The sequence below is a fragment of the Dendrobates tinctorius genome, unplaced genomic scaffold (genome assembly GCF_039654945.1).
Source record: "Dendrobates tinctorius isolate UK_male_01 unplaced genomic scaffold, ASM3965494v1 ptg000027l, whole genome shotgun sequence".
NCBI classification, from domain to species: domain Eukaryota; kingdom Metazoa; phylum Chordata; class Amphibia; order Anura; family Dendrobatidae; genus Dendrobates; species Dendrobates tinctorius.
Window position 1 is genome coordinate 18,235,795 of NW_027361695.1, and position 24,036 is coordinate 18,259,830.

The 24,036-nt window shown below is 44.0% G+C and overlaps 1 protein-coding gene across 2 annotated transcripts; it reads right to left on the reverse strand.

The window, feature by feature from the left end:
• Nucleotides 1-6,926: 6,926 nt before the first annotated feature.
• On the reverse strand, nucleotides 6,927-23,978 carry ASB14 (ankyrin repeat and SOCS box containing 14). Of its 2 annotated transcripts, XM_073569819.1 has the most exons (11): nucleotides 22,365-23,978; nucleotides 22,015-22,073; nucleotides 20,767-20,897; nucleotides 20,586-20,638; nucleotides 17,969-18,100; nucleotides 17,494-17,652; nucleotides 16,778-17,023; nucleotides 15,940-16,111; nucleotides 12,487-13,030; nucleotides 11,049-11,202; nucleotides 6,927-9,433 (listed from the first exon to the last, which is right to left on the reverse strand). In XM_073569819.1, exons 3-11 carry the CDS (start codon nucleotides 20,886-20,888, stop codon nucleotides 9,255-9,257), a joined length of 1,761 nt encoding a protein of 586 aa, XP_073425920.1. In that variant the 5' UTR covers nucleotides 20,889-20,897; nucleotides 22,015-22,073; nucleotides 22,365-23,978; the 3' UTR covers nucleotides 6,927-9,254. The 2 variants fall into 2 exon arrangements, with proteins under 2 accessions (XP_073425920.1, XP_073425919.1); XM_073569818.1 differs by having other exon boundaries at nucleotides 22,015-23,978.
• Between the last annotated feature and the right edge of the window lie 58 nt (nucleotides 23,979-24,036).

Sequence of the window (24,036 nt, forward strand, 5' to 3'; positions counted from 1 at the left end):
CTGGAGCCTTCCCTGAAGAAGGAATCAGAGAATTCCGTAACGCGTAGGATTTCTGCCTGTTTTTGGCTCTCACAGCGCTCCTTAGCTATTCTCTGCCTGTCACGTGACATCACGTGAGTGTGACGTCACGCTAGGTCCTGCAGCGTTTTTGGACCTTGCAGGTTTGCCCCTTATGCAGTGTCTGTAAGCTGCATAGGTCGGCGCTTCATATCTCCAGCCACACGCTAGTTTCCGGCCGGGACAGCAGCGTGCAGGGAGATTAGACCCCCTTGTTTGCATCAGAGACAACTGTTATCTCAGAGCAACTGATTATCAGAGGAAAGGACCTTTTTCCTTGGATTCACTCCTGAAGATTCTCTTCCTCTGTATAATTCCTCCCTTGCCAACTAAAGTTTATTCAAGGTAATTCGCCCTCTCATGGGGTCATTGTACTTGTTTTTGCTGGATATTTTGCATATAACCTGTGTACACTTTAGCGCAAGTTAACCCTATATATTTTTATTTTATATGTTTCTGGACAAATTGAGTGTTTTTTTGTCCTATTACTTGCTGCTGTAGGTATTTTATATTTATTGAGCATATGGAACATGTAGGTAAATTTTGGTAATATCAGGCTCTTTAGAAGAATTTTTTCTCCCTGTCCAAGATTGGAACGAGTCTCTCCATGAAACGATTGTGTTTATGGCCTGTTCTAGCAATGGATCTTGGTTATATTTTATCAGTTCTTTTTCTGTTCTGGCTATTTTAACTCCCAAATACGTGATAAAGTTTTTGGGCCAGGTGAACGGATAATCCCTTTTTAATTTACCGAGGACGTGTGTTGGGACGTTTAGATCCAATGCCTCGGATTTAGAGACATTCACCTTAAAATTGGAGACGTTGCTATATTCTTCCAATATCCTCTTGAGGGCTGGAAAGCTTCTTGGAGGCTTTGTCATTGTGACAAGTAAATCGCGGTTTTGTAATTCTCCTTTCCAATTTTTATGCCCTCTATTTCAGGACATTGCTGTATAGCAGATAGAAGAGGCTCCATTGTCAGCACAAAAAGCAGTGGCGACAACGGGCATCCTTGGCGTGTGCCGTTTCCAATAGTGAATGTGTCGTTGAGTGAGCCATTAATGTCGATGCGGGCCTTCGGGTTTTTGTATAATTTCATTATGGTACAAACTGTTTGTCGCAGAAATCCGAACCCCAGCAGTGTTTCCTCTAAGTAAGTCCAGTCTACCCTGTCGAAGGCCTTTTCGGCATCCGTACCGAGCAGAACCAGAGGGAGTTTGTTCTTTTTCGCATGTTGCATAAGATGTATTATTTTGTATGCATTGTCTCTCCCCTCTCTCCCCCCCCACAAAACCCGCTTGGTTTAGGGAGATTACCGACGGTAGGACTTTTGCTAGTCTACTTGCCAGCATTTTTGCAAATAACTTCAGGTCAACATTGAGTAGTGAGATTGGCCTGTAGCTACTACATTGTTCCTGGTCTTTGCCTTCCTTATATATTAAGGATATTTTAGCTTCCAAAGCTTGGGCTGGGAAATGATCTCTGCCCAGGACAGCGTTACACAATCTCAGCAGGTGTGTGTTGAGGATAAGGGAGAAGATCTTATAATAAGTGATTGGTAATCCGTCAGGTCCGGGTGTTTTTCCTTTTGGGCTCCTCGACAGGGCGGACCGGAGCTCTTCCACTCCAAATGGCCTAATTAACTGAATCCGTTGCATTTCGTTTAATTGAGGAAGGTTTAGTTGGGCTAGAAATCTCTCTATTGTTCTCTTCCAATTATGTTGGTCAACGTCCGACTCTTTCTGGCGTATATTGTAAAGTTGTTTGTAGTATTCTAGGAACTCTGACTCTATTTGCGCATAGTTTTGAGTGCTTAGTCCTCCCGATTTTTTGATTGAATGTATATATGTGCGGTTTTGACGCTTTCTTATGCATGAGAGCATAAATTTAGAAGGTTTGTCCCCATGTACATTCTGTTTCGCCATGTGACGTACCATTTTGCTGATTTTTTTATTTAAAAAAAATCTTTCCACTTTTGTCTCTTTTCGGTTAGCTCATTTAGCCATTTTGTATGTGGTTGTTTCTTATGTCGGGTCTCTAATTCGATTATCTCTTTGTAGAGTGTGTTTATTTCGTGCTGTCGTTTCTTATTTAGATACGAAGTGATTGAGATTAGTTCTCTTATTACTGATTTATGAGCTTCCCACAAAATAGAGACTGAAACTTTTCCTGTGTCATTTTGTGCAACATATTGTTCAAGTGTTTTGGATATACGGATGCGTACTGCTGGGTCTGTCAAAATTGATTCACTTAGTCGCCATGTCCTTGTGAGGGAAAAAGGTTTGGGCAACGTCATTTGGAGTGTAACCAAAGAGCGATCAGAATGATCATTTGGGAGTATTTTTGAGGCTACGGCGTTGGGGAGTAGTATTCTCTGTATCAGTATATAGTCCAGCCTATGATAAGTCTTGTGGGGATGGGAATAGTACGTGAAGTCCTTGTCGCTAGGCTGTAGATATCTCCATATATATATCAACTGCATTGACCTAATTTTTGTTTTAATTTTAGTTAGGTCCTTCTGAGATATTGAGCTTTTCTTTTTTGTGGTGTCAAGTTGGGGGTCTAGCGCTACATTCAGGTCTCCCCCTATAACCAGTGTCCCCTCTCTGAATTCTTCTATTCTCCCAAAGGTTGCTAGTAGCCATTTTACGTGTTTCTTGTTTGGGGCATAAAGGCTGTAGATAGTGTATTTGTTTCCCGCTAATAGTCCCTTAATGAATATATATCTCCCAATTGGATCTGCTTTAATGTCATGTATCTGAAATGGTATTCCTTTACCTATCGCAACCGAAGTGCCCCTAGACCCCGCTTGTGTAGTTGTAGCATGGTACCATGTGTTGTAATGCGAGCGTTCAAAATTAGGGAGTTTCTCTGATTTAAAGTGAGTTTCCTGAACCATCAGAATGTCTATTTTTTGCCTTTTTAGCATGTCTAATGTTTGTCGTCTGGTGATCGGTAAGTTTAGGCCATTTGCGTTAAGGGAGGCGAAAGTAAATACCTTGTTATGTACTGCCATCATGTTGAGAGGTTTGGCGGGTGAATCTTTTCGTTAACACTTGCTGACTCAGACACTTCTTGGTGCTGGATCCTGGTTATAGATTGGATGGGGGGGAGGGACAGGAGATGCAGATTAAATAGGAAGAGAGAAGAAGAAAAGTCATTTTAAGAGTCATGTAAAATGTGACAAACAAGAAAAAAATTACAGTTAACAGATCTACTGAACTTAATCATTGATCGTGTAGGCTTTTGAGGGAAAATATTCTAGAAGATTCAAAGCCCGTTGGGAAAAATCTATCTTATTGTACCAATAACGTTATGACTACCGCCTTCGCCACTAAACAGCGACACCGGTCTCAAACCCAAAAATTTCAAGTTTGGAACTAATTATCTACGGGAGAGTCCACGGTCGACAAACTGAAGGCGCACACATTCAAGTCGCTCCATCATCTCCTTTTGAGCTTGGTGACTTCGCAGTTTTCTTCCTTTGCTTCTGGAGTCTCGGAGACCCCACCACTTGCCATGAAGGAGGGTTTGGCAGGTGTCGGTAGTTTGATGCAGCATGAAACGACTCTAGGTCCGGATACGGCTCTAAAGAGATGTCCAGAGTCTTGCAAATGTCTTTAATGTCTGTGGATGACCTGGCTTGTAGTTTTTTGTCTCCTGCTGTTATATAACCGAATGGGAACAGCCAGCGGTATCTGTAGCCTTTTTGTGTTAGAGCTTATATCAGTGGTTTAAGGATTTTTCGTTTTTTAAGCGTTGTGGCTGACAAATCTTGGAAAAGTCTTATCTGCGAGCCTTCATAGAGTACTTCCTGTGTTTTGCGGGTTCTGCGAAGGATCAAGTCCTTCGCCCAATAGGCAAGGAAACGGCACAACACGTCTCTTTGGGGGTTCTCCTTGTTTTGGTCTGGGGCGTAAAGACCTGTGCACTCTTACAAGTTCGATGTCTTTGGGATCGTCATCTAGCAGAAGATTAGAGAAGATCTCAATGGACGTTTTGGTTAACGCTTCCATAGCCACGGACTCTGGCAGCCCCTTTATACGAATGTTATTTCTTCTCTCACGGTTCTCGTGGTCGTCTAGCGTATTTTGAATCATGTGAATCTGGCTTTCATGTTCGCTAAGACAGTCATGCAAAACGTTGGCTTGTTGCGTTAAGATTGTCTGGCGACTTTCGACCGCTTCAAGCCTGTGGCCTTGCTGTGTGATGTCTTGCTTTATCTCCGCCAATTCTCTTCCAATAGGTTCCAAAGCTTTTGAAAGGATCCTTTTGATGAATGAGCGGGTGACCAAGTTATCTTTCGTGGGACCCCCTCTATCTGAATCACTCTCTAGATCTGTTTCTGAATCATCTTCCATTTGAGAGTCTGTTTGCCGTGAAGATTTAATAGGGTCCGGAAAGGAGGCCTGTTTCTTCAGGAATTTGTCTACATCCGCTTGGATTTTGTGGCTCTTGTAGTGCTTTTTAGAGTTTTAACCGTGGTCTTTCCCATAGTTATGGCTGCTGGGCTCTGAGATTTGTTTTACGTTTTTATGATACAATCTTCCCTCCACCTACTGTTTCAAAGTTAGAGGAGCATTTCAAGTAATAGTTCCATTTGGGGGAAATGAGATTTCCTGCGACATTAGATAGAGACAACTGGTGACTCAAGCCTTAGTTCAAGGCGATATGAGGTTGCTGTTTTCTTACGCAGTCCTGCTACAGCTGCTATTAGGCCTAGAGGATGGGTATATCAAAGATTTTTTTTTTTTTTTATTATTATGATTGTTTAGAATTTGAAGAAATACAATCCTTCTTTGAACACTGAGAGTTTTACACCTCTCTCTTTTCGGAACCCGTTTTTGTCTGAGGGGTTGAAGAAGTGATTCTTCTATGTATCAAAGTCTTGCCTTGTCCTCACTGTTTGATGCCAAGATGGCCACTATGCGGCTAGTATGTTCCTCAGAAGCCGAGCTCAAGCCTCTGCTTTAATAATGATGGCACCTGATTTGCCGTTGGGGGTAATATGGCTGTAAATAAGATGCACTCCCCCCGGGGCAGAAAGGATGGGAGACCAGACGCAGCTGCTTTCTTCTACTCAGCAGAGGCTCTTTTCAATGTCCTCTCTTTCTCCTCCCCCTCATACACCGCAGCACCAGAGGCAATATGGCGCTCGCCCTTTCTCACAAAAGGGCGCAAAATTTCCCGCCCCCTTCTTGTGTTCAGCTTCCTTGTCCCCGGACTAGCGTGACAGTCTAAATATAGGGAGCCTCTACCCCCCAAGGCCAGCGTGCACCGATCGCTGTCTTCAGTCACCATCTCCCCTCAGGGCGGTCAAGCTGGGAGTAAGGGAGAGACACCCGCAGCACGTCAGGCAGCTTCACACTCCGTGCGCTCCCACTGGTCTCTCAGGTAGGGGGGAGGGAGGGTGACGGTAGCGTGGGACACCTCTGCCCGGTTCCAGGCAGCGCGGGTGGGCGGTTCGGTGGTTCGGTACCTCAGCGGGTTGCGCTATTCCCGCACTGTAGTCCTGGGCTTGTGGACAAGGTGTTCTCCCGCCACTCCAGTCCGGGGCTCCACAGGCCTCTTCCCACCGCTCCCCTGAACAGCAGCTAGGACGGTCTATTCCTCCTCCTTTTGCCTCGTAGCTGTATCAGATGATGCTGTGAGTGTCCTGCTTCCTCCCATTATATCTGTGGTTACTTGAAGTTTATCTTCTTGTAGATTATTACTGCATTTGTCAGGAGCTCCTGGAAGACGTGTCACTCTGCTTGAGCTGCTAGGCCACGCCCCCCCATTATTTTTCTCAAAGTGGGAGCATGACTTGGGGAGATCCCTATCCTAAGAGGAGAGGGGCAGCGTGCTTCTATTTACAGTTAGAACGTTGTTACACTCGGTATCACAGGAGAGGAGCTATAAGATTTTAACAAGGTGGTACCGGTGTCCCTCTATGGTGCATTCTATGTTTCCGGTGATTCCGGACACATGTTGGAGATGCTTACAGGATAAAGGAACATATGTTCACATATGGTGGGACTGCCCGCCTATAAAGAAGTTGTGGTTGTCGATTTTTGATCTCTACAACAGGCTATCAATATGTCAAATTCAACCTACAATGGAACTTGCACTTTTATCTTTATGTGATAGGTCGATTTCCAGGTTTAAGAAGAATCTCCTCAGGCACTTTCTCACGGCTACTCGGAATCTGATTCCCCGGTTTGGGAAGCAAGAGAAATACCCTTCTCGCTCTGAATTTGTTGCAGAACTCAATGATATTTATAGAATGGAGTATTTGCTTATTCAAACCACAGGGAACCCTAACAGACTATTTAACACTTGGGCCTCCTGGCTAGCATTCAGGGAAACCCCGGAATTAGATATCTGGCTATCGGGACCTTGGTTCATATACAGGATAGCATCAGAAATATTCTGTACACTTTAGATCTTGTTCACTTGGTTTGACCTGTTTGTCTTTGGCTTAGAATGGTCTTCACCAACTTATTATCCCCTCCGAATGGGACAGAGGACTCAAAAGTGCTCGAGGGGGGGGTCTGGATTACTTGACCCTCTACTTATAACTTTCTCCTTACCTCTACTTCCCCCTATTTTTTTATCTCCCCCTCTCTTCCTTCCTCTCTTTCCTTTTTCTTTTCTTCCCTCTGACTTCTTTTTAATTTTTTTTTTCCTGTTATTTTAATGATGTTCATCAAACCTCTATTTTAATTTTCATGAGAATACACAACACAGAGGTTGTTTTGTGTATGACAATTTTCTGGACTGAATGGTATTAATAGTTGTTATTCCAATTAGAAGATAATATTGGTGTTAAGTACGCAACAATGGAATTAATATGCAATTTGTTTTTCATTCAAGAACCAGACATGATATTGTTGAAAGCAATGTTTTATTTTAATATTGTTAATTCAATAAACATGATTTACACAAAAAAAAAAAAAATACTGGTTCATTTTGAAAGGGGACCCCATTCTGTCGAAACACTTACCGGCACAACCCATGACTATTTTTAGGAAGAACCGTACACTCCGCAACCTTGTGGCCCCAAGCAATACCTACATGAGGCAGCCACCCTCACCAATCGCACAGGAACCACTGAATCCAGGCTCTTTTGCTTGTAGGGCCCCAAGTGCCTCTGTTGCACTTCCATTTGCAATGGCGTGCAACAATTCAAATCTAACACCACCGGTTCTTCTTTTAAAATTAGCAGTCGGGTCAACTGTCAGTCAAACTTTGTTATATATTTAATTGATTGCGACTGCAGGTTGCAATATGTTGGTAGAACTATTCAATCAATGCATAATAGATTGAATAAACACCGCCAGAATATAAAAAATGGGTATTTGTTACACAGCCTGTCCAAGCATTTTTTACTCACACATAATAAGGATCCTGGTGCGTTGACATTGACGATTACAGAACATATCAAGGATGACGTCATCCACCGTTATGAGAATCTAGTCAGGAGGGAAAGTTTCCGGATCTTTAAATTAGGGACCTTAACACCCGAGGGGTTAAATCTCACTATTGAGAAACCATTCTGAGGAACCGCCTACGCTGCCATTTTTATTGTTTTTTTACAATATTATTGATTGTCTATTGTAATTGTTGTGTTTGATTTTTTGTTTATACTTCTTGGTTTTTATAACTTTTATTTTATTTATAATGTGATTGTGGTTTTTAATTATTAGCCATTCTCATTGGCTATTGTTCCTTTAAATACTTCCCCTTCCCCCTGTGATTTGTACTGCCACCTGATGAAGACGGATTATTCTGTTGAAACGCGTTGTGGATAATAGAGAAGCTTTTTAACTCCCCCTTTCCATTTTTTGCGCTCCTTTTTGACCGAGTTTATTGCACTGCTCTAATCTAGCATTTTGGTGCGCTCGAAAAATATGCTCTAGACACCGTGGTTGCATGTCGTGCGGCTGTTCATGACATACAGCTGGCCCGCTCAACTTGAGCGCGCCAAAAATACTCGACTACGCACGCACATGCCCGGGTAACACCTTTTTTTGGAGCATGCTCGCTCATCACTTAAGACCCTTGTGTACCCCTGCTCTATAGCTGTACTCGCACCCAGTTGGATATTTTCCAGTATAAGGGATCGTGCACATGGCTGTTTTTTCAGTCCGAATTTGATCTAATAACACACGAGATCGCACTGGGGATCAACGTTGGACTATGGGGCTGCGCCAATGTCAGACTTTTGTTTTTGACAGAATCTGTCAAAGAAAAAAAATCGCAGCATACTTGATTTGCATCTGATATTCGGATCGCACGCACTCAGCCATGCAAGCCAATAAGTCTGTGGAAAGCATCGGTCTGCACTCGGATGACATCTGAGTGCGGTCTGATTTCCACAGATTGACGGAATGGAGAAATAGTTGTTTTTTTTTCCTCCATCTTCTCCTCATCTGAGATAATTGGATCACACTCTGATCAGCATAATCTGCCCTATTCTATTGGATGGGAGAAAATACGCTTGTACGGTGACCCCGGCCTGAAGAATTTCCCAGATATTGACAGCATCCAATAATAAATTAAATGCAATTTATTAACATGACGCAATAATGACATATATGGAAACTGTGCGCAATGATCAGCAAGATATCCTCGTCCTCCGATGTTCTTTATTTATTCGTTTACCAGAAAGACAATTTTTATTTTTTTTTTTATTTTCAGCCCATGTTGGTAGTTTTCTCTTAAAGGGGCTGTCCATGACCGCTGTTGTTTATTACTTATAGAACCTGATTTTAGAAGTCAGTTTCATAGAAAAGAAGACACAAGTCCTTCGTGTCGGACCATGATGCTCCAGAGGAAGGCTGAGGCCCAATAAGTTGGAGGAGAGAAGCTCCTGCCGATTCGAGGAACCACCAATATCTTTTCTTGCACCATTCTTTTCCATAGAGACGACAAAGAGTTTGGTAACCTTTATGCACAATTCTAAAAACACAGATTCTCCGAAGCAACGGGGGGGGGGGTCTCAGGAGTTGGACCCCAAGTTTAATAACCACCTGATTGATGATAAAAGTAAAATGGATTGTCCAAAAAAAGCTCAAAAAGTGAACACCGACCCGACTGATTCTCTGCTTCCATCAATAAGGGAAAGTTACCTTCGGATGTTCATGAAAGATGAAGTAGTAGAGAGTTCATCCAGGGAAGGGCCGGATGCTGGCGCCGCCGCTCCTTGTGGCTTCTCACCAGCTCCGCACAAAGTTCCCTTGTCCGTACAGATCGTATTCCTTGTACAGGATATAATCTTTGAGTCTGTTGGGCAGTGGCAGAAATGACATGAAAACCGGACAGCGCAGATGAAGCCTCCCCATACACCTCCGGATCTTCAGACGACACAAGTGCTTCAGGGAGCGCGGATTGGCTGGGAAGAAAAAAAAGAAAACTGGGAAACGTGCTATCCAAAATGTTTATGTTCCCCTTTACTTCTCCGTTCCTGCATAACAACATATCGTGTTCCCTTTTCCATAGGGGTCCCAGCAGTTCCAAGTGCTCCTGGGTGCCTATCCCTCAGAAGATAACCGGACCCATTCGGTCTAGTTACTCCTATGAAGGGGGATTTCTTGGCACAATATACCCCCTTATAGTGCTATGCTTTGAAGTTTGGGCAAAGTAGAAAAATGTGGACGTTAAAAATGCAGAAAGCCTAGAACGAAAGGTATATAGAGCTGAGCGACTATATATTGGATACCCGTAGCTTTTGATGGAGGTCAGTTTAGAGGAAGAGTGGTAGACGCTGCTCAGGACGCCACTATTAAAGGTAAGGAAAACATACAGAACAGAAACACATTTTACCTTAAAGGGCATGTATACTTTTGACATGGGGGGAGGATATTTTTACGCATGTTAGTACATGGCTTTAGTTAAATTTCAATCTGCAATATGTATTCCTTTGTTTTCAACCCTCTGATACAAAGTTTGCAGCTTGATCCAACTTTCAGAATCCTTTCTTATGGGATTGCCTCTCTCTGTAATATAGGCTGGATGTAAGTACTGTGTGTTTCCAGGTGTTGCTGTATTCTCTGCTCCTATAGCAGTACCGTTTCTATCTTGCATCTCTGTGTTTTCCTCCCTTTTCGAAAAGCAGTTTTCTCTTCCCTCCCTGAGATACTTTCTCCTCTCTCTATAGTGTGGAAATCTATGCACAACCCACTTCCTTTTGCTATCCCTAACACTGAGAGAAGGGAGAGAGCAGTCAGAGCTCTGATGATTTGTATCTTTTTTTTACAGATCGCTAAGCTAAAGGATGTACAGAGTCTGCGGCTGCAAAGTGGTAGAAAAATTTTAATGAGTACTATTTGGAAAATTTCTTAACTTTGCATTTAGGAAACAAAGTGAACAATAATAATAATGAAAATCTGTGTGAAGGTGTACATGGCCTTTAAGGAGTGTAATGAACTTTACGAAACTTCAGGGACAGAGCTTTCTTCTTGGGATTTCTACATCTAATTTTATCAATTGGAAGTGTTAAAGGGAACCGGTCACTTCGGAAAACGCGATTTACCTGTAGAAACAGTTGATCTGCAGGTAAATAGCATTGCAATGCTGCCCGGCCGCCGGCTTTCAGTCATAGGGAAACTAAACTGTAAGTGTCAGCTATAAGCACGCCCTGAGATTTTGACAGCTTGCAGTGCAGCGTGTCTAGCTGTCAATCAAGGTCCTGGGTCGTGCTTGCAGAATAGTAAGCGTTGACTGTAGCCGCTCTGTGCGCACCTGTATGACTGAAAGCCGGCGGCTATTGGGAGGAAATACATTCATTTTCTCCCAGTAGCTGCACGTTCAGTAAGGCGGCCAGGCAGCATTGTGACATTATTTACCGCCAGATAAATAGTGTTTTCAGAGGTGAAAAGGCTCCCTTTAAAGGGTATGTGGGTCAACAGTAATAGGGTGTGGGATTTTAAAGGTCTTGCTGCTCAGTTTTAATATATGTGTGCTACAGCAATGAATGTAGAGCTCACCGAAGACCATCAGCTACTCACTTGCAATGGAGTGAATTTCAGGCCAGAGCTTCTGCTTGATCAGTGTGTCTCTGAGCTTAGAGCAAATGTCCACGTGGTCAACGTAGTCCAGCATGACCCGAACGACGTTCCCAGAGAGGTGCCGGAGCCACGTCAGAGTGATGACCTCACAAAACTGAGAAAGCGACAGATATGGAGGAGAATTGGTGAAATATACTTGTGGTTCATGATCAATGGCGCCCAATGGTAACTGCCGTCGTGAGCAGCAATTGGATGGAAAAAGTTGTGTGTGACATTGTGAGTTCGAATTATTTACAGGGTCTCTACCTCTCTATTTCACGAGGATCTGTTACCAGATTTAACAATCTGAGCTACAAAGGTTATTAAACCTGATGAGGCTGGGGCGCTTACTTAGAAAATTCCAAATCAGAACGGCCGTTGGATCCTGATAATATTAAGGCGAGTATATTATATAAGGCAGGGAAGCGCAAAGGATTATCCAGCTGTCCTTTCTGAATTGAAGTTTGAGTAAGTACACCTGTCTCATCAGGTCTTTAGAGATCTTTTTTTTTTTGCAATCTATTCATAAATCAAAAGGCATTTATTTCATGTAAATCACCTTAGCAGGTGGTTTTCGTATTGGATGTCACCCGACAATCTCTAAAATTTTATTTATTTAGCATTGTATTTAGGAAGAACATTTTGGATTTGGTAGAAAAAGAAAAACTTAAGAACTTAAGATGAATGTAACTGTAGTATGAAGCTTGAACTTTACTTACCTCTCATACCCCAAATACAAAGGAGTTTTCTTTATGTGGATTTTTCAGGCCCAAGAATCTACATAGAAAAAACTCCCACATTTTTGGTAGCTTTTTTTTTCTGCTTCAATTCATTCAGAAGTTGAATTTGGATTTATATTTTTTAATGTTTTTCCAAGCAGAAAAACATTGTTTCTTTTTCCGTGTGTACTTTAGAAGTGTTTTCCCATTGGAATGAATTGGAAGAATATGCAAAGAGTATTTTGATACGGATTTTTGGAGCAGAACATACAATTGTGGAATGACCACTAGCGCCCTTTTTTCATGTCTGTACAGGAAAGTTTCAAGTAAAGGCTGGAGACCATTCCTATTTTGGCACTCATAAGGCAGGGGCTACACGGCTATAGAGAATGTGACACGGGTCACTTGGCCAAAGTTTGCTACATGGCAGCATAGTGTAAGTGAGCCGGGCTGCACTGTGACATGCAAGGTACCACGACTGCAACAAACAAGTCACAAAAAATCCAATTTTTTGTCCCGGTACCTTTCGGGTCGCAATATAATCCCATTCACTTGCGCGATGCTGCGATGGAGAAGCGGCGTACAGCAACCTTTGACCATGCGACCAATGTGGCCGTGTAGCCCCGGCCTTAATGTCACGCTGCAGATATCTCAGATAACCAGATGAATGTAATAAATACCATGGTATCTTTGATAACTGTAGAAGTCCATCCTTCATAGCCGAGTATAGAATGTATATTATTTCCATGCGGACACTCGAAACACTTGTAGACGTCGTATCCATAGTTCAGTAACATCCGTAGCATGACTTCATCCTTGAGCGCGTACTGCAGGGCCGACGGGAAGTGCAAAGGGTTAACTCTGCACACGTAGTTGACGTTGGCCCCGTGGCGAAGCAGTAAGTTCACCAGTTCGTAATTGCCCATTCTTAGTGCCACCTGTAAGCAGTTAATGGGGTCTTGGTTGGGGAGAGCCCCAGCGTCTAGGAGAAGCTTAGCTGAAGAAATATCACTATTGCTAACGGCAAAGTACAAGGCCGACTTCCTCTCATCATCGTAACCTTTGCGAACCCTTTGGGCCAGCATAAAATTGACATCAAAACCAGATCGGAGGAGAAGATCCAGGCACTCGGGGTGTCCGCCTGCCGCGGCGGAGTGAACCGGACTGATGCCGCTTCTTCTGATCGCGGTAATGTCGGTAACTGGAATCAGCTTCCGTAAAGCCCTGGACATGACAGACGGAAAACTTTAGTAACAGGGGACATGCACGTATGGGATCGGTACCGCCACCCCAGAACTATCCGAGACAATGCCCAGATATGAATCTCTGCAGTCCTCAAACATCAGGAGAACATATTGTCACATCTGACATTCACGGTGGAAGTATGGACCGCCATGCACGGATTCAATGTGGGTCCCGTGATCGGAAGTGGCATGAGTGTATGGTCTATGAGGCTGAGGAGATCGGCAGCGTCCCAAATATTGCTGTCCATACTCAGACCGTGAATGTTGGACGTGTGAAATTGGCCTCCAGATGAGCTTATTTCAGGTCTGTGCTGTTCATTAGCGCAAAAAAATACATAGCTTGAGTCAGGAGGAGATGTGTGGAGCGGGCACTCTCGCTAAGCTTACCCCATACCTGGCAGGTGTCAGCTATTTTACACAACGGACACCTGTTGATAACTGGTGCGATTGGAGTTGGCTTATTACACCTTAAATGCCACGGTGAAAATTGACCATATCATCTAAGGGATTACATAGAGGGTCCCGGGATCCTCTTGTATCATGTAATATGGGGACTTTTGAGGGTGGTCCAAAGAGGACCATTGATTTAGGGCCCCTGGACACCTATGTACGTCCCTATATGTATCTTGTAGAATGACACTTTCCTTTCCTTGGTGTGAAAACAGTAGTCAAGTTCAAAAAATCAACCTCCCATGGGCTTTTTATAGCAAAAGGAAAGGATCGGTGTGGAAAGAGGCAGGTAAGGGACCACTGGTCATCAGTGGACCAGCCCCCAGGTTCTGTCCTTTCCACAAAATCACTAAAAACTAAAAAATTCACTGGTGGTAACGGTGAATTAGAAGTCATTACTAGAGTTGAGTGACTTTGGTCGGATCGGGTTTCATGAAACAAAATTTGTTTCAGATGAAACTGGTCCGACTAGGGCAAAAAAAAGTCAGAGTTTCGTCCGAAACCCGACCCCAATGCAAGTCAATGGGGAATAAAAGTCGGCATTGAGCGGATGACATTCATCTTTTAGGCTATGTGCCCACGGTGCGTGTTAAAACGCACACCAAAAACCGGACTCCTTCCCAGAAATCGCACATTTTTTTCGGCGCGATTTCACCGCGATTATGATCGTGATTTTGCCGCGATTTTCGCGTGCGATATTCAAGCACTTTCCAAGCGATTTGAAGCATCGCTTGGAAAGTGATTGACAGGTTGGTCACACTCGTCAAACATAGTGTTTGACAAGTGTGACCAGGCGTCAATAGTAAAAGATAGGATGTTAAAATGCTAAAAAAAATAAAAAATCGGGGTATATTTACCTTCCGGCGTCGCGCGCTGCATTCCCGGGCCTCAGCGTTCCCAGCGATGCCTTGCGAGACCTGTGATGACGTAGTCTCGCGTTGCTATAGCGATCTCGCGAGACCACGTCATCACTGGACCGTGCCGCAAGGCATTACTGGGAACGCTTAGGCCGGGAAGGCAGCGCGGGACGTCGGAAGGTAAATATACCCCGATTTTTTATTCTTTTTTTTACAGGGGTATGGTGCCCAGGGCCTGGAGGACAGTCTCCTCTCCTCCTCACCGTGGGTACCAACCGCACATGAAACGCTTAACTTCCCGCATGGTGGCCATAGCCACATGCGGGAAGTAAGCGATTCTCATGCATTCCTTTGGGTGCGGAATCGCGGCAATTCTTTGCGATTCCGCACAAAAGAATGAGCATGCTGCGATTTTTTTCCGCGATGCGATTCCGCCGCGGAAAAAAGCGCAGCATTAGCACAGCATGTGCGGAATGCCATAGGAATGCATGGGGGGCGTTCTGTACACGATTTTTAAACGTTTTTGCGCCGAAAATCGCGGCAAAACTGCTTAAAAATCGCTACGTGGGCACACAGCCTTAATCCCCATTGACTTGCATTGGGGTCGGGTTTCGGGCAAAACTCCGACTTTTTTTGCCCTAGTTGGACCAGTTTCATCTGAAACAAATTTTGTTTCATGAAACCAGATCCGACCAAAGTCGCTCAACTCTAGCTGCAGAATCTGCTGCGGATTTTGCAAAATCCGCAGATAAATCTGCAGGTCAAAGACCTGCGGTTTATCTGCGGATTATCCTGCGGTTTGGCCCTGCAGTTTCACCATCTCCACAATGGTGGAGATAGGAAACCGCTGCGGAATCCACAGAAAGAATTGACATGTTAATTCTTTCTGCGGTTTAGAAACCGCAGATAATCCGCACGGAAAATTCCGCAGCGTCTGCACAGCGGTTTCCATTTCCCATAGGGAATAATGGTACTGTACACCGCGCAGCGGCCAAATCAGCTGCGGATCCGCAGCAGAATCCGCAGCGTGTGCACACACCCTAAATGTCCCAGAGTGGCCTGATCGCTAATGAGGGTCTGATGAGCTTTTTGAAGGGCATCAGTGGGATCATTTTAACTAATGCTACAAGCAAAGCACTTTAAGATAACTCAGCATTAATGCATTTAATGTTTGGGTGATGCTGACCCTGTCGTCTAGCAGCTATTTTAATTGGGCGCTAACACTAATGGATTATAACATTGGTCGAGGAGAATGATTATTACTGCACAGCTCCACTTGTCAGCACTTCTTCCTGTAAATGACAGACATGTTCTGCAGGCTGACTAATCCATGTTATCTGCTTCATATACAGGACAATACGACCAGTGTCGGACAGCTATATGTTTTCTTATCTCCTGAGGGTAAGTGGCAGATTTCCCTAGAGTGGGTAACTGGTATCATTTAATTTCCAGACACAGCGCCCTTATGCAGTTACTTGAATAGGGTTGAACCGCAATCCCAAACACAGCCTACCAGACAAGGGGCGCTGTTTCTTAATTAAAAAAAATAGTGCAGAATAGTATAGCAGTAATGCGTACTCACAGGAGATGCCCTCGGTACGCAGCCCTGTGTATGGGTAAGTGACCTGAGTGTTTTGGTATATTGGCGTCTGCTCCATACTCCAGGAGAAGACATACAGCGTCCGGGTTACCAGCGGCGGCTGCTTCAAACAGGATAGATGCAGAGTCGGAGGCTTGTGCCATAACGCTGGCTCCTACAGGGCGAGAATAAGGACTGGTAAGTCGGGACGGAATATATGGGGGAAGCAATATTTGCCTTCAATGGAATAACACGGCAGGTCTACAGGTTGATAGTCCGGTGTCAGTACCGGGGCTATGTAAAACGGACTACGGGCCAAAATTTAAGGCCCCTCCAGCACCTGTCTGCCATGCGGATGAGCACAAGGACCTGGCCACGTCTGCAAGTTGTGGTTATGACTGGCCCGATTTACTGTCTGAACCTGGTCTAGCTTGTATCAACAGTTGGGTTACCCTAAAATAGGCCAGGGTCACCCCAGGTTAAACCAGGTGGGCTATCTATATCACGTCATTACCCGCTCTGATTTATTGGGCAAAGCGCGATACCCACTTACAGACCTGCGCCCACTTCATACCGTGTGCCAAGTCTTACATAACCTCATGACCTGGCAAGGAGCCTGGATGCCAAATGTGCAGACACCATCTGCATACTGCCCCCTCACAGGTCAGTGTTACCGGGGTACGTGGCTACGATTGTTCCTCCTGATTAACAGCTATGTGGAAAATGGTGACGGCCAATTTTTGTCGTTTGCACAAATTTTCACATTTTTCAGGTTCAGCAAATTCCCCAAAAAATTCAAGCCAAATTTGATTCCTAATATGAGGAGGATAAAACCAGATACCTTTTTGAATGAGCAGCTCCATCACATCTGTGTGTCCGTTCTGCGCGGCCAGAGCCAGAGGCGTAAACCCAAAGTTGCTGGTGAAGTCGGGGTCAGCTCCTGACCGGAGTAGTAGTCCTGTAATGTCCTTGCGCCCCAGCCTCGCCGCCTCGTGGAGAGCAATCCTGTTATCAGTACAGGCTAAATTTGCGCTTGCATTATGGCGCAGTAGGAGCGATGCTATATCGTAAGATCCATGACGTATCGCTGAAAAGACAGGAGAAAATAAGGAATAATTAGTATGTGCCGAGCGCTCGGCCCACGGCACGTTCAGGCTGAGCAGAACTAATTGTTATGGCCCTTGCAATTATTTTATTTTTTCTTATGTCGTAGCCTCGGTACACATTTTGAAACCCCCCCCCGTCCTCCAGCTGCATTTAAAAAAATTAAGAAGTCCTATATTCACCCGTCACAGGTCCAACACTCAATCTCTGCCGCTACTTCCAGTCTTTGTTATTGTCTGCAGCGCTGACGCCATGTTGTCAGTGCTGCAGCCAGTCAGTGATCTACATCGGCAGATCTGCTGAGCTCACTGACTGGCCGCAGTGCTTTCGATGTGACGTCAGCACTGCAAACAACAAGCTAGGAGATTCAACCGTGGACCTGGGGAGGGTGGTGAAAGTTAAAGTTTTTTGTTTTTTTTAACAAAGTGCAGCCAGGAAAACCTCTTTAATTACCTATAACAAGCGGAGAATCTTCCGTGTCATTTTTGGCGTCCGGGTCACAGTTATTTGCCAGGAGAAAGGAGACATTGTCCAGTCTGCTGTGATCAACGGCAACAAACAGGGGGGTTTCACCTTTCAGGGTCTCCTGCTCCCAAACCCTATAGCTGGAAGCTGAGGGAATAAAATTGGGTAAATGTAATATAGACCGAACCTGTCTGAGCTTGACTGCCAATTTTTCTCATTTTGTCCTAATATTAAGGCCATGTTCACACGTTCAGTATTGGTCAGGAGCAGTGAGGAGCGAACGTGCTCGGATTAGGTGTTATCTGAGCATGCTCGGGTGCTAACCGAGTGTCAAATAATATGTTTGAGTCCCGCGGCTGTTCGACAGCCGCAACACATGCAGGGGGATTGCCCGAACGTGTGAACGTGGCCTTACAAATGATCGGCTGTTTTTGTAAATTGTAGGTTCGCCCAAGTTCCTCACATTTGAATGTCGTTTCCAGGATGGTTTTATCTCTCTGAGCCGCGGCCTCATGAAGTGGAGTCCAGCCTCTGTCATCGGCCTCCTCAAATGCCGACTGATGGACGCACAACTTTTCTAACGTTTGTTCATCGCCTGCAAGTACATCGAGTAATACCGACTCAATAAAGGTATTTCCGTCTGATCAACGTGGCTCCCACCACTGGGACCGGCTGCACCTCTCAGCATTGGAGGATGGAGAGTTTTGCAGATTTTTGCTGTGGATTTTCTATAGATCTGCATCAAAATATACAAATGCCGATAATCTGGGAGAATATAGAATAAATTTGTGCACTCGCCTCACCAAGCCTCTTCTACTCCCGTGTCACAAATACACAGAGTTCAGTGACTCTGCTGCCAGTAGCCCCTCTTCCCAAACCCCCAAAAATGACCACTGCAACTTCCTCCCCCGAGGATCTTGTTGGTTGTTCTAGGTTATATTGCGGCAAAATCCAGAGGAGTTGATTATTACCTTGGGTTCAGTTTTGGAGTTGCGGCAGATTTTCAGATTTTGGGTAATAGCTGCAATTCTTTCACACTGAAGATTGACATTCCGCAGATTTCAAAATCCGTGCCCCATGTAAATTTTCACTGATGATTTTTAGCAACATGCAGATGAAATTTATTAGGATCTTATCTACAGTCATGACCGAAACTGTTCCAGAAAATGAAGTATTAATCACAGAAAATTATTGCAATTACATATATTTTATTATATACATGTTGATTTCCCTTGTATGTATTGAAATAACACAAAAACGGAGGAAAAAATGGGAAATTGGACATAATTTCACACAGAAAAAACAAAAATGGAGTGGACAAAATTGTTGGCACCCTCAACTTAATATTTGGTTGCACACTCTTTGGAATAAATAACTGCAATCAGTCGCTTCCTGTAACCATCAACAAGCTTCTTACACCTCACAAATGGAGCTTTGGACCACTCGTCTTTTGCAAACTGCGCCAGGTCTCTCATATTGAAGGCAACTTCTGCCAACCGCAATTTTAAGATCTCTCCACAGGGATTCAATGGGGTTTAGATGTGGACTCATTGCTGGTCACTTCAGAACTCTCCAGCACTTTGTTTCCATCCATTTCTGGGTGCTTCTTGAAGTATGTTTCGGGTCATTGTCCTGCTGGAAGACCCGTGACCTTAGACGCAAACCGCACTTTTTGACACTGGGCACTGCATTACGACCTAAAATTCTTTGGTAATCTTCAGATTTCATAATGCCTTGCACACAGTCAAGGCACCCAGTGCCAGAGGCAGCAAAACAGCTCCAAAACATATTTGAACTGCCACCTTATTTGACTGTAGGTATTGTGTTATTTTCTTTTTAGGCCTCATTTCATTTTCAGTAAAAAGTATAATGATGTGCTTTACCAAAAAGCTCTATTTTTATCTCATCTATCCACAAGACACTGTCCAAGAAGGATTTTGGCTTACTTACATACATTTTGGCAAACTTTAGTCTAGCTTTTTATGTCTCTGGGTCAGCAATGGGGTCCTCCTAGAACTCTTGCCATAGCGTTTCCTTTCATTGTTAACAGATAGTTTGCGCTGACACTGATGCATCATGTGCTTTCAGGACAGTTTGAATTTCTTTGGAACATGATTGGAACTGCTTATCCACCATCCAGACTATCCGGCGTTGCAACCTTTCATTAATTTTTCTCTGCCGTCCACGTTCAGGGAGATTAACAACAATGGGTTGTAAACTTCACAATTTTGTTGTGCACCATGGACAAAGTAACATCAACATCTCTATAGATGGACTTGTATCCTGGAGATTGTTGATATTTTTCAACAATTTTGGTTCTCAAGTCCTCAGACAGTTCTCTTCTCCTCTTTCTGTTCTCTATGCTTAGTGCGGCACACACAGACACACAATGCAAAGATTGAGACAACTTCTCCCCTTTTTATTTGGTTTCAGTATGATTTTTGTATTGCCCACACCTGTTACTTGTCACAGGTGAGTTTGAACGAGCATCACACGCTTGAAACGAAGTGGTTTACCCACAATTTTGGATAGATGCCAACAATTTTGTCCGGACAGTTTTTGGAATTTTGTGTGAAATTATGTCCAATTTGCCATTTTTTTTTTGTGTTGTTCCAGTACGCACAAAAGAAATAAATATGTGTATGACAAAATGTGTAATGGCAATAATTTTCTGGGAGCAATACTTTATTTTCTAGAACAATTTTAAGGGTGCCAACACTTTCGGCCATGATTGTATTTCACTTCTATCGATGCAGATGGTTGTAGAAAAATACAGAATGTGTGATCGTAGACTTAGAAGCCAAGAAAAAAAGTTGGTCAGTTGTTAAAGGTTCACGGTAATTTTAGTCTGCCAATTGGGAACGTCTCATATTTTTATGTGGACGGGAGGCTGAGCGTGTACTATAGGGTTACACTTGTGATCTTACATTTTATTATGGGAATACCCTGGGAATTTTTAATTTTTTTCCAAAGTACATTTATATATAAATTTCTCTGTATGACCCGACTGCTCGGAATATGAGAACACTATTTATTTTGGGATTATGATACAGTACAACCTCTTGTGCATTGATACGTACCGACCCGAATAGCCGCTACTATCTTGTCATGTGCAGAACTCATGGAGTAGGAGCTGAGAAAGAAAGAAAATAAAATCCATATTATTAATGAAAAATTCACAGCGCCATCTAGGATTATTATTTTGCAACTCATCTTTGTTGAAGCAGATCTTAAAATAATGCAGAAAGAATGACACCGTACCTGCAGGTCTCAGCGGCTTCCACCATGGAATCCTTCTTGTAAACCTCTCGAAGGCTTTGATGTATAACATACTGAGCCGCGATATCATCATCCAGATCATCACTGAACGTAGACACATCCATGATTTCACACTGGTTATAGGGGAGGAGAAACAAGAAATGATCCGATCTGTCCCTCTATATTACTAGATGCTATAATATTATGCAAAATGTCTAAAATGTTCAATATTGCTGGCTCCCTTTGTCTATGGTGGTTCATAGCATTGGAGAACTTGCTTATATCCCCTTTGAGACCGCCTTCCACGCGAAACGCGCGTCAGGGTGCGGGAGGATCACTGTGTTGTCCTGGCTAATTATGGGTAAGCATGTTTTAGTGGTAGCAGTATATGCTGACTATTGTTATGGTGCTTGATGGGATAGACTTTTGTCAGAAATGTGGAGATGTTGATTGTGTGCACCTTAATTTAACATTTCTATACTGACACTTTCCCTGTTTACCCAAGCCATACTATGTGCCTGTTATCCCCCCGCTGAGAGTTTACCTAGGTCTCCTCCTTTGTGTCTATTTATATTGCATGTGGTATTGATTGTTGTAACTATCAGTGTAATAAAATTGTTATTTCTTATTAACTTCTTTGGTGGTTAAAGTACTCCTTTTTCTTGTGGTTTGAAATGATATCTTAGTGACTTACTTTATTATAACAGATTTTAGAAGACTTTTTTCTTTTTCTTTTTGCCCTTGATGTGAAATAATAATATGTCATTTTCTGGAGATATGTTCACTTTAAATCATAAAATTTTGCCACCACTAGGGGGAGCTTGATGCATGCTGTTTATAATGTTCACTATATAAACAGTATGCAGTAAGAGCTCCCCCTAGTGGAGGCTGCAGGAAAGGAGAAATGTATCATTTAATGAATTTAGGGATCGGAAAACAACAATCGATGCACAAATTGATTTAGAAATAATGTCTTTATATCTTACACATGCACACTTTTCATATCCTACATAAACAAATGCTTGTGCATGATTATATAAAATGATGTAGGTACATGGAAAGGTTTGGATGTCCAGGATTTTAAGAAAGCGGGATAAGGGAATGAAACGATTTATAAGATAAGGAAACAACCAATTCTCACTTATTAAACCCCCATCTGCTGCCAGTCCGGTGACCCAGATTCATCATTCTTTACGTGAACGATGCAGCCAATCCATGTCCTTAGCAGTCACGCGATATATTATTTATTACCTGTGATTGTCTGCAGTGGTTATAAGTTGGACGATGGCTAGGGATTCATCAGTACAGGACTGGAGGTGAGAGGGGAGGAAGAGGAAAGGGATTTAACTGGTGACTAATGGTGATTTTGGCCACATATCTCACATAATAGGAGAATAAAAGCCGATATTCCATATTAACAGGTCTATAATTAACCATTGCAGTGCAGACATAGCGCCACGTTAATCAGTCATATATAGACAACTCCATTTTTCGCACTGGTCACTGGGACTTATATCGTGTTGTATGTCCGTGACATTTGCATCATGGCCATAGCCCCCTACATCTCCTATAAGCCCCCCGATACGGCTCTGACATCTTACCTTGCCTCTCTGTATCCAGCAGATCTGGGGAATTCTTCATCCGCCTTCGCCGATCCGATCTTTACAGGGCAGAAAGTTTCTCTTCTTTCCGTGCCGGCTCCATTCCCCAGCATTGGTTTTGTTTTGATGCAGACATGAACAGGGACTTTGCCGCTGACCTATAAATACCGGATCATGGGACAGTCGGAGACCTTCTCCTGCCCCCCGTCACGTGGCTGAGCTATGTTTGGTAACACAATCAGGTGGATTACAGGAGAGGAATTAGAGGAGGCTGAAGATGCCGGACTCCTCGCTTCTCCGCGCAGCACGACAAGGGCTAAATCTGCTAGAAAACTGCAAAGATGATCTGCAGCGCTGCTCAGGAACACCAGCTGATTACAGCTCTGATAACTCCCGATACGTCTAAATATTGCCTGAAAATCTGAATATATCCTGTGCTGTCATATATAATGTGTAGAGATGGGGGCCATTATACTGAGTGAGGGACTGTGAGGGCCCCCATACTGTGTAGGGACTCATACTGAGTAAGGGGTCCTATACTAAGTGGGGGGCTCCTATACTGAGTGAGGGGCTGTGGGGGCCCCCATACTGTGTAGGGACTGTTATACTCAGTAAGGGGTCCTATACTAAGTGGGGGGCTCCTATACTGAGTGAGGGGCTGTGGGGCCCCCATACTGTGTAGGGACTGTTATACTCAGTAAGGGGTCCTATACTAAGTGGGGGGCTCCTATACTGAGTGAGGGGCTGTGGGGGCCCCCATACTGTGTAGGTTCTCTTATACTCAATAAGGGGTCCTATACTAAGTGGGGGGCTCCTATACTGAGTGAGGGGCTGTGGGGGCCCCATACTCTGTAGGGACTCGTATACTAAGTAAGGGGTCCTATACTAAGTGGGGGGCTCCTATACTGAGTGAGGGACTGTGGGGGCCCCCATACTGTGTAGGGACTCTTATACTAAGTAAGGGGTCCTATACTAAGTGGGGGGCTCCTATACTGAGTGAGGGGCTGTGGGGTCCCCCATACTGTGTAGGGACTCATATACTAAGGGGTCCTATGCTAAATGGGGGGCTCCTATACTGAGTGAGGGACTGTGGGGGCCCTAATACTGTGTAGGGACTCTTATTCTAAGTAAGGGGTCCTATACTAAGTGGGGGGCTCCTATACTGAGTGAGGGGCTGTGGGGGCTCCCATACTGTGTAGGGACTCATACTGAGTAAGGGGTCCTATACTAAGTGGGGGGATTCTATACTGAGTGAGGGACTGTGGGGGCCCCCATACTGTGTAGGGACTCTTATACTAAGTAAGGGGTCCTATACTAAGTGGGGGCTCCTATGAGTGCGGGACTGTGGGGGCCCCCATACTGTGTAGGGACTCTTATACTCAGGGGTCCTATACTACGTGGGGGGCTCCTATACTGAGTGAGGGACTGTGGGGACCCCCAAACTGTGTAGGACCTGACCTTGTAACCGAAATCTGGCGCTTCCACCTATTTGTGCTTTGTCCATCACCACAGGCGTTACCGTCCCTGGCTTAGTGGCTGCCTCATTGCTCTAACAGAACAAGTTTATGCTGGGCTTTAAAAGATAAGAAAAATATGGCTGTTTTCTCCTAGAAGCAACTCAGCTCCATTCCCTGTCATTAAGCCAGACACATGAAAAGTGTATTAAAAAAAA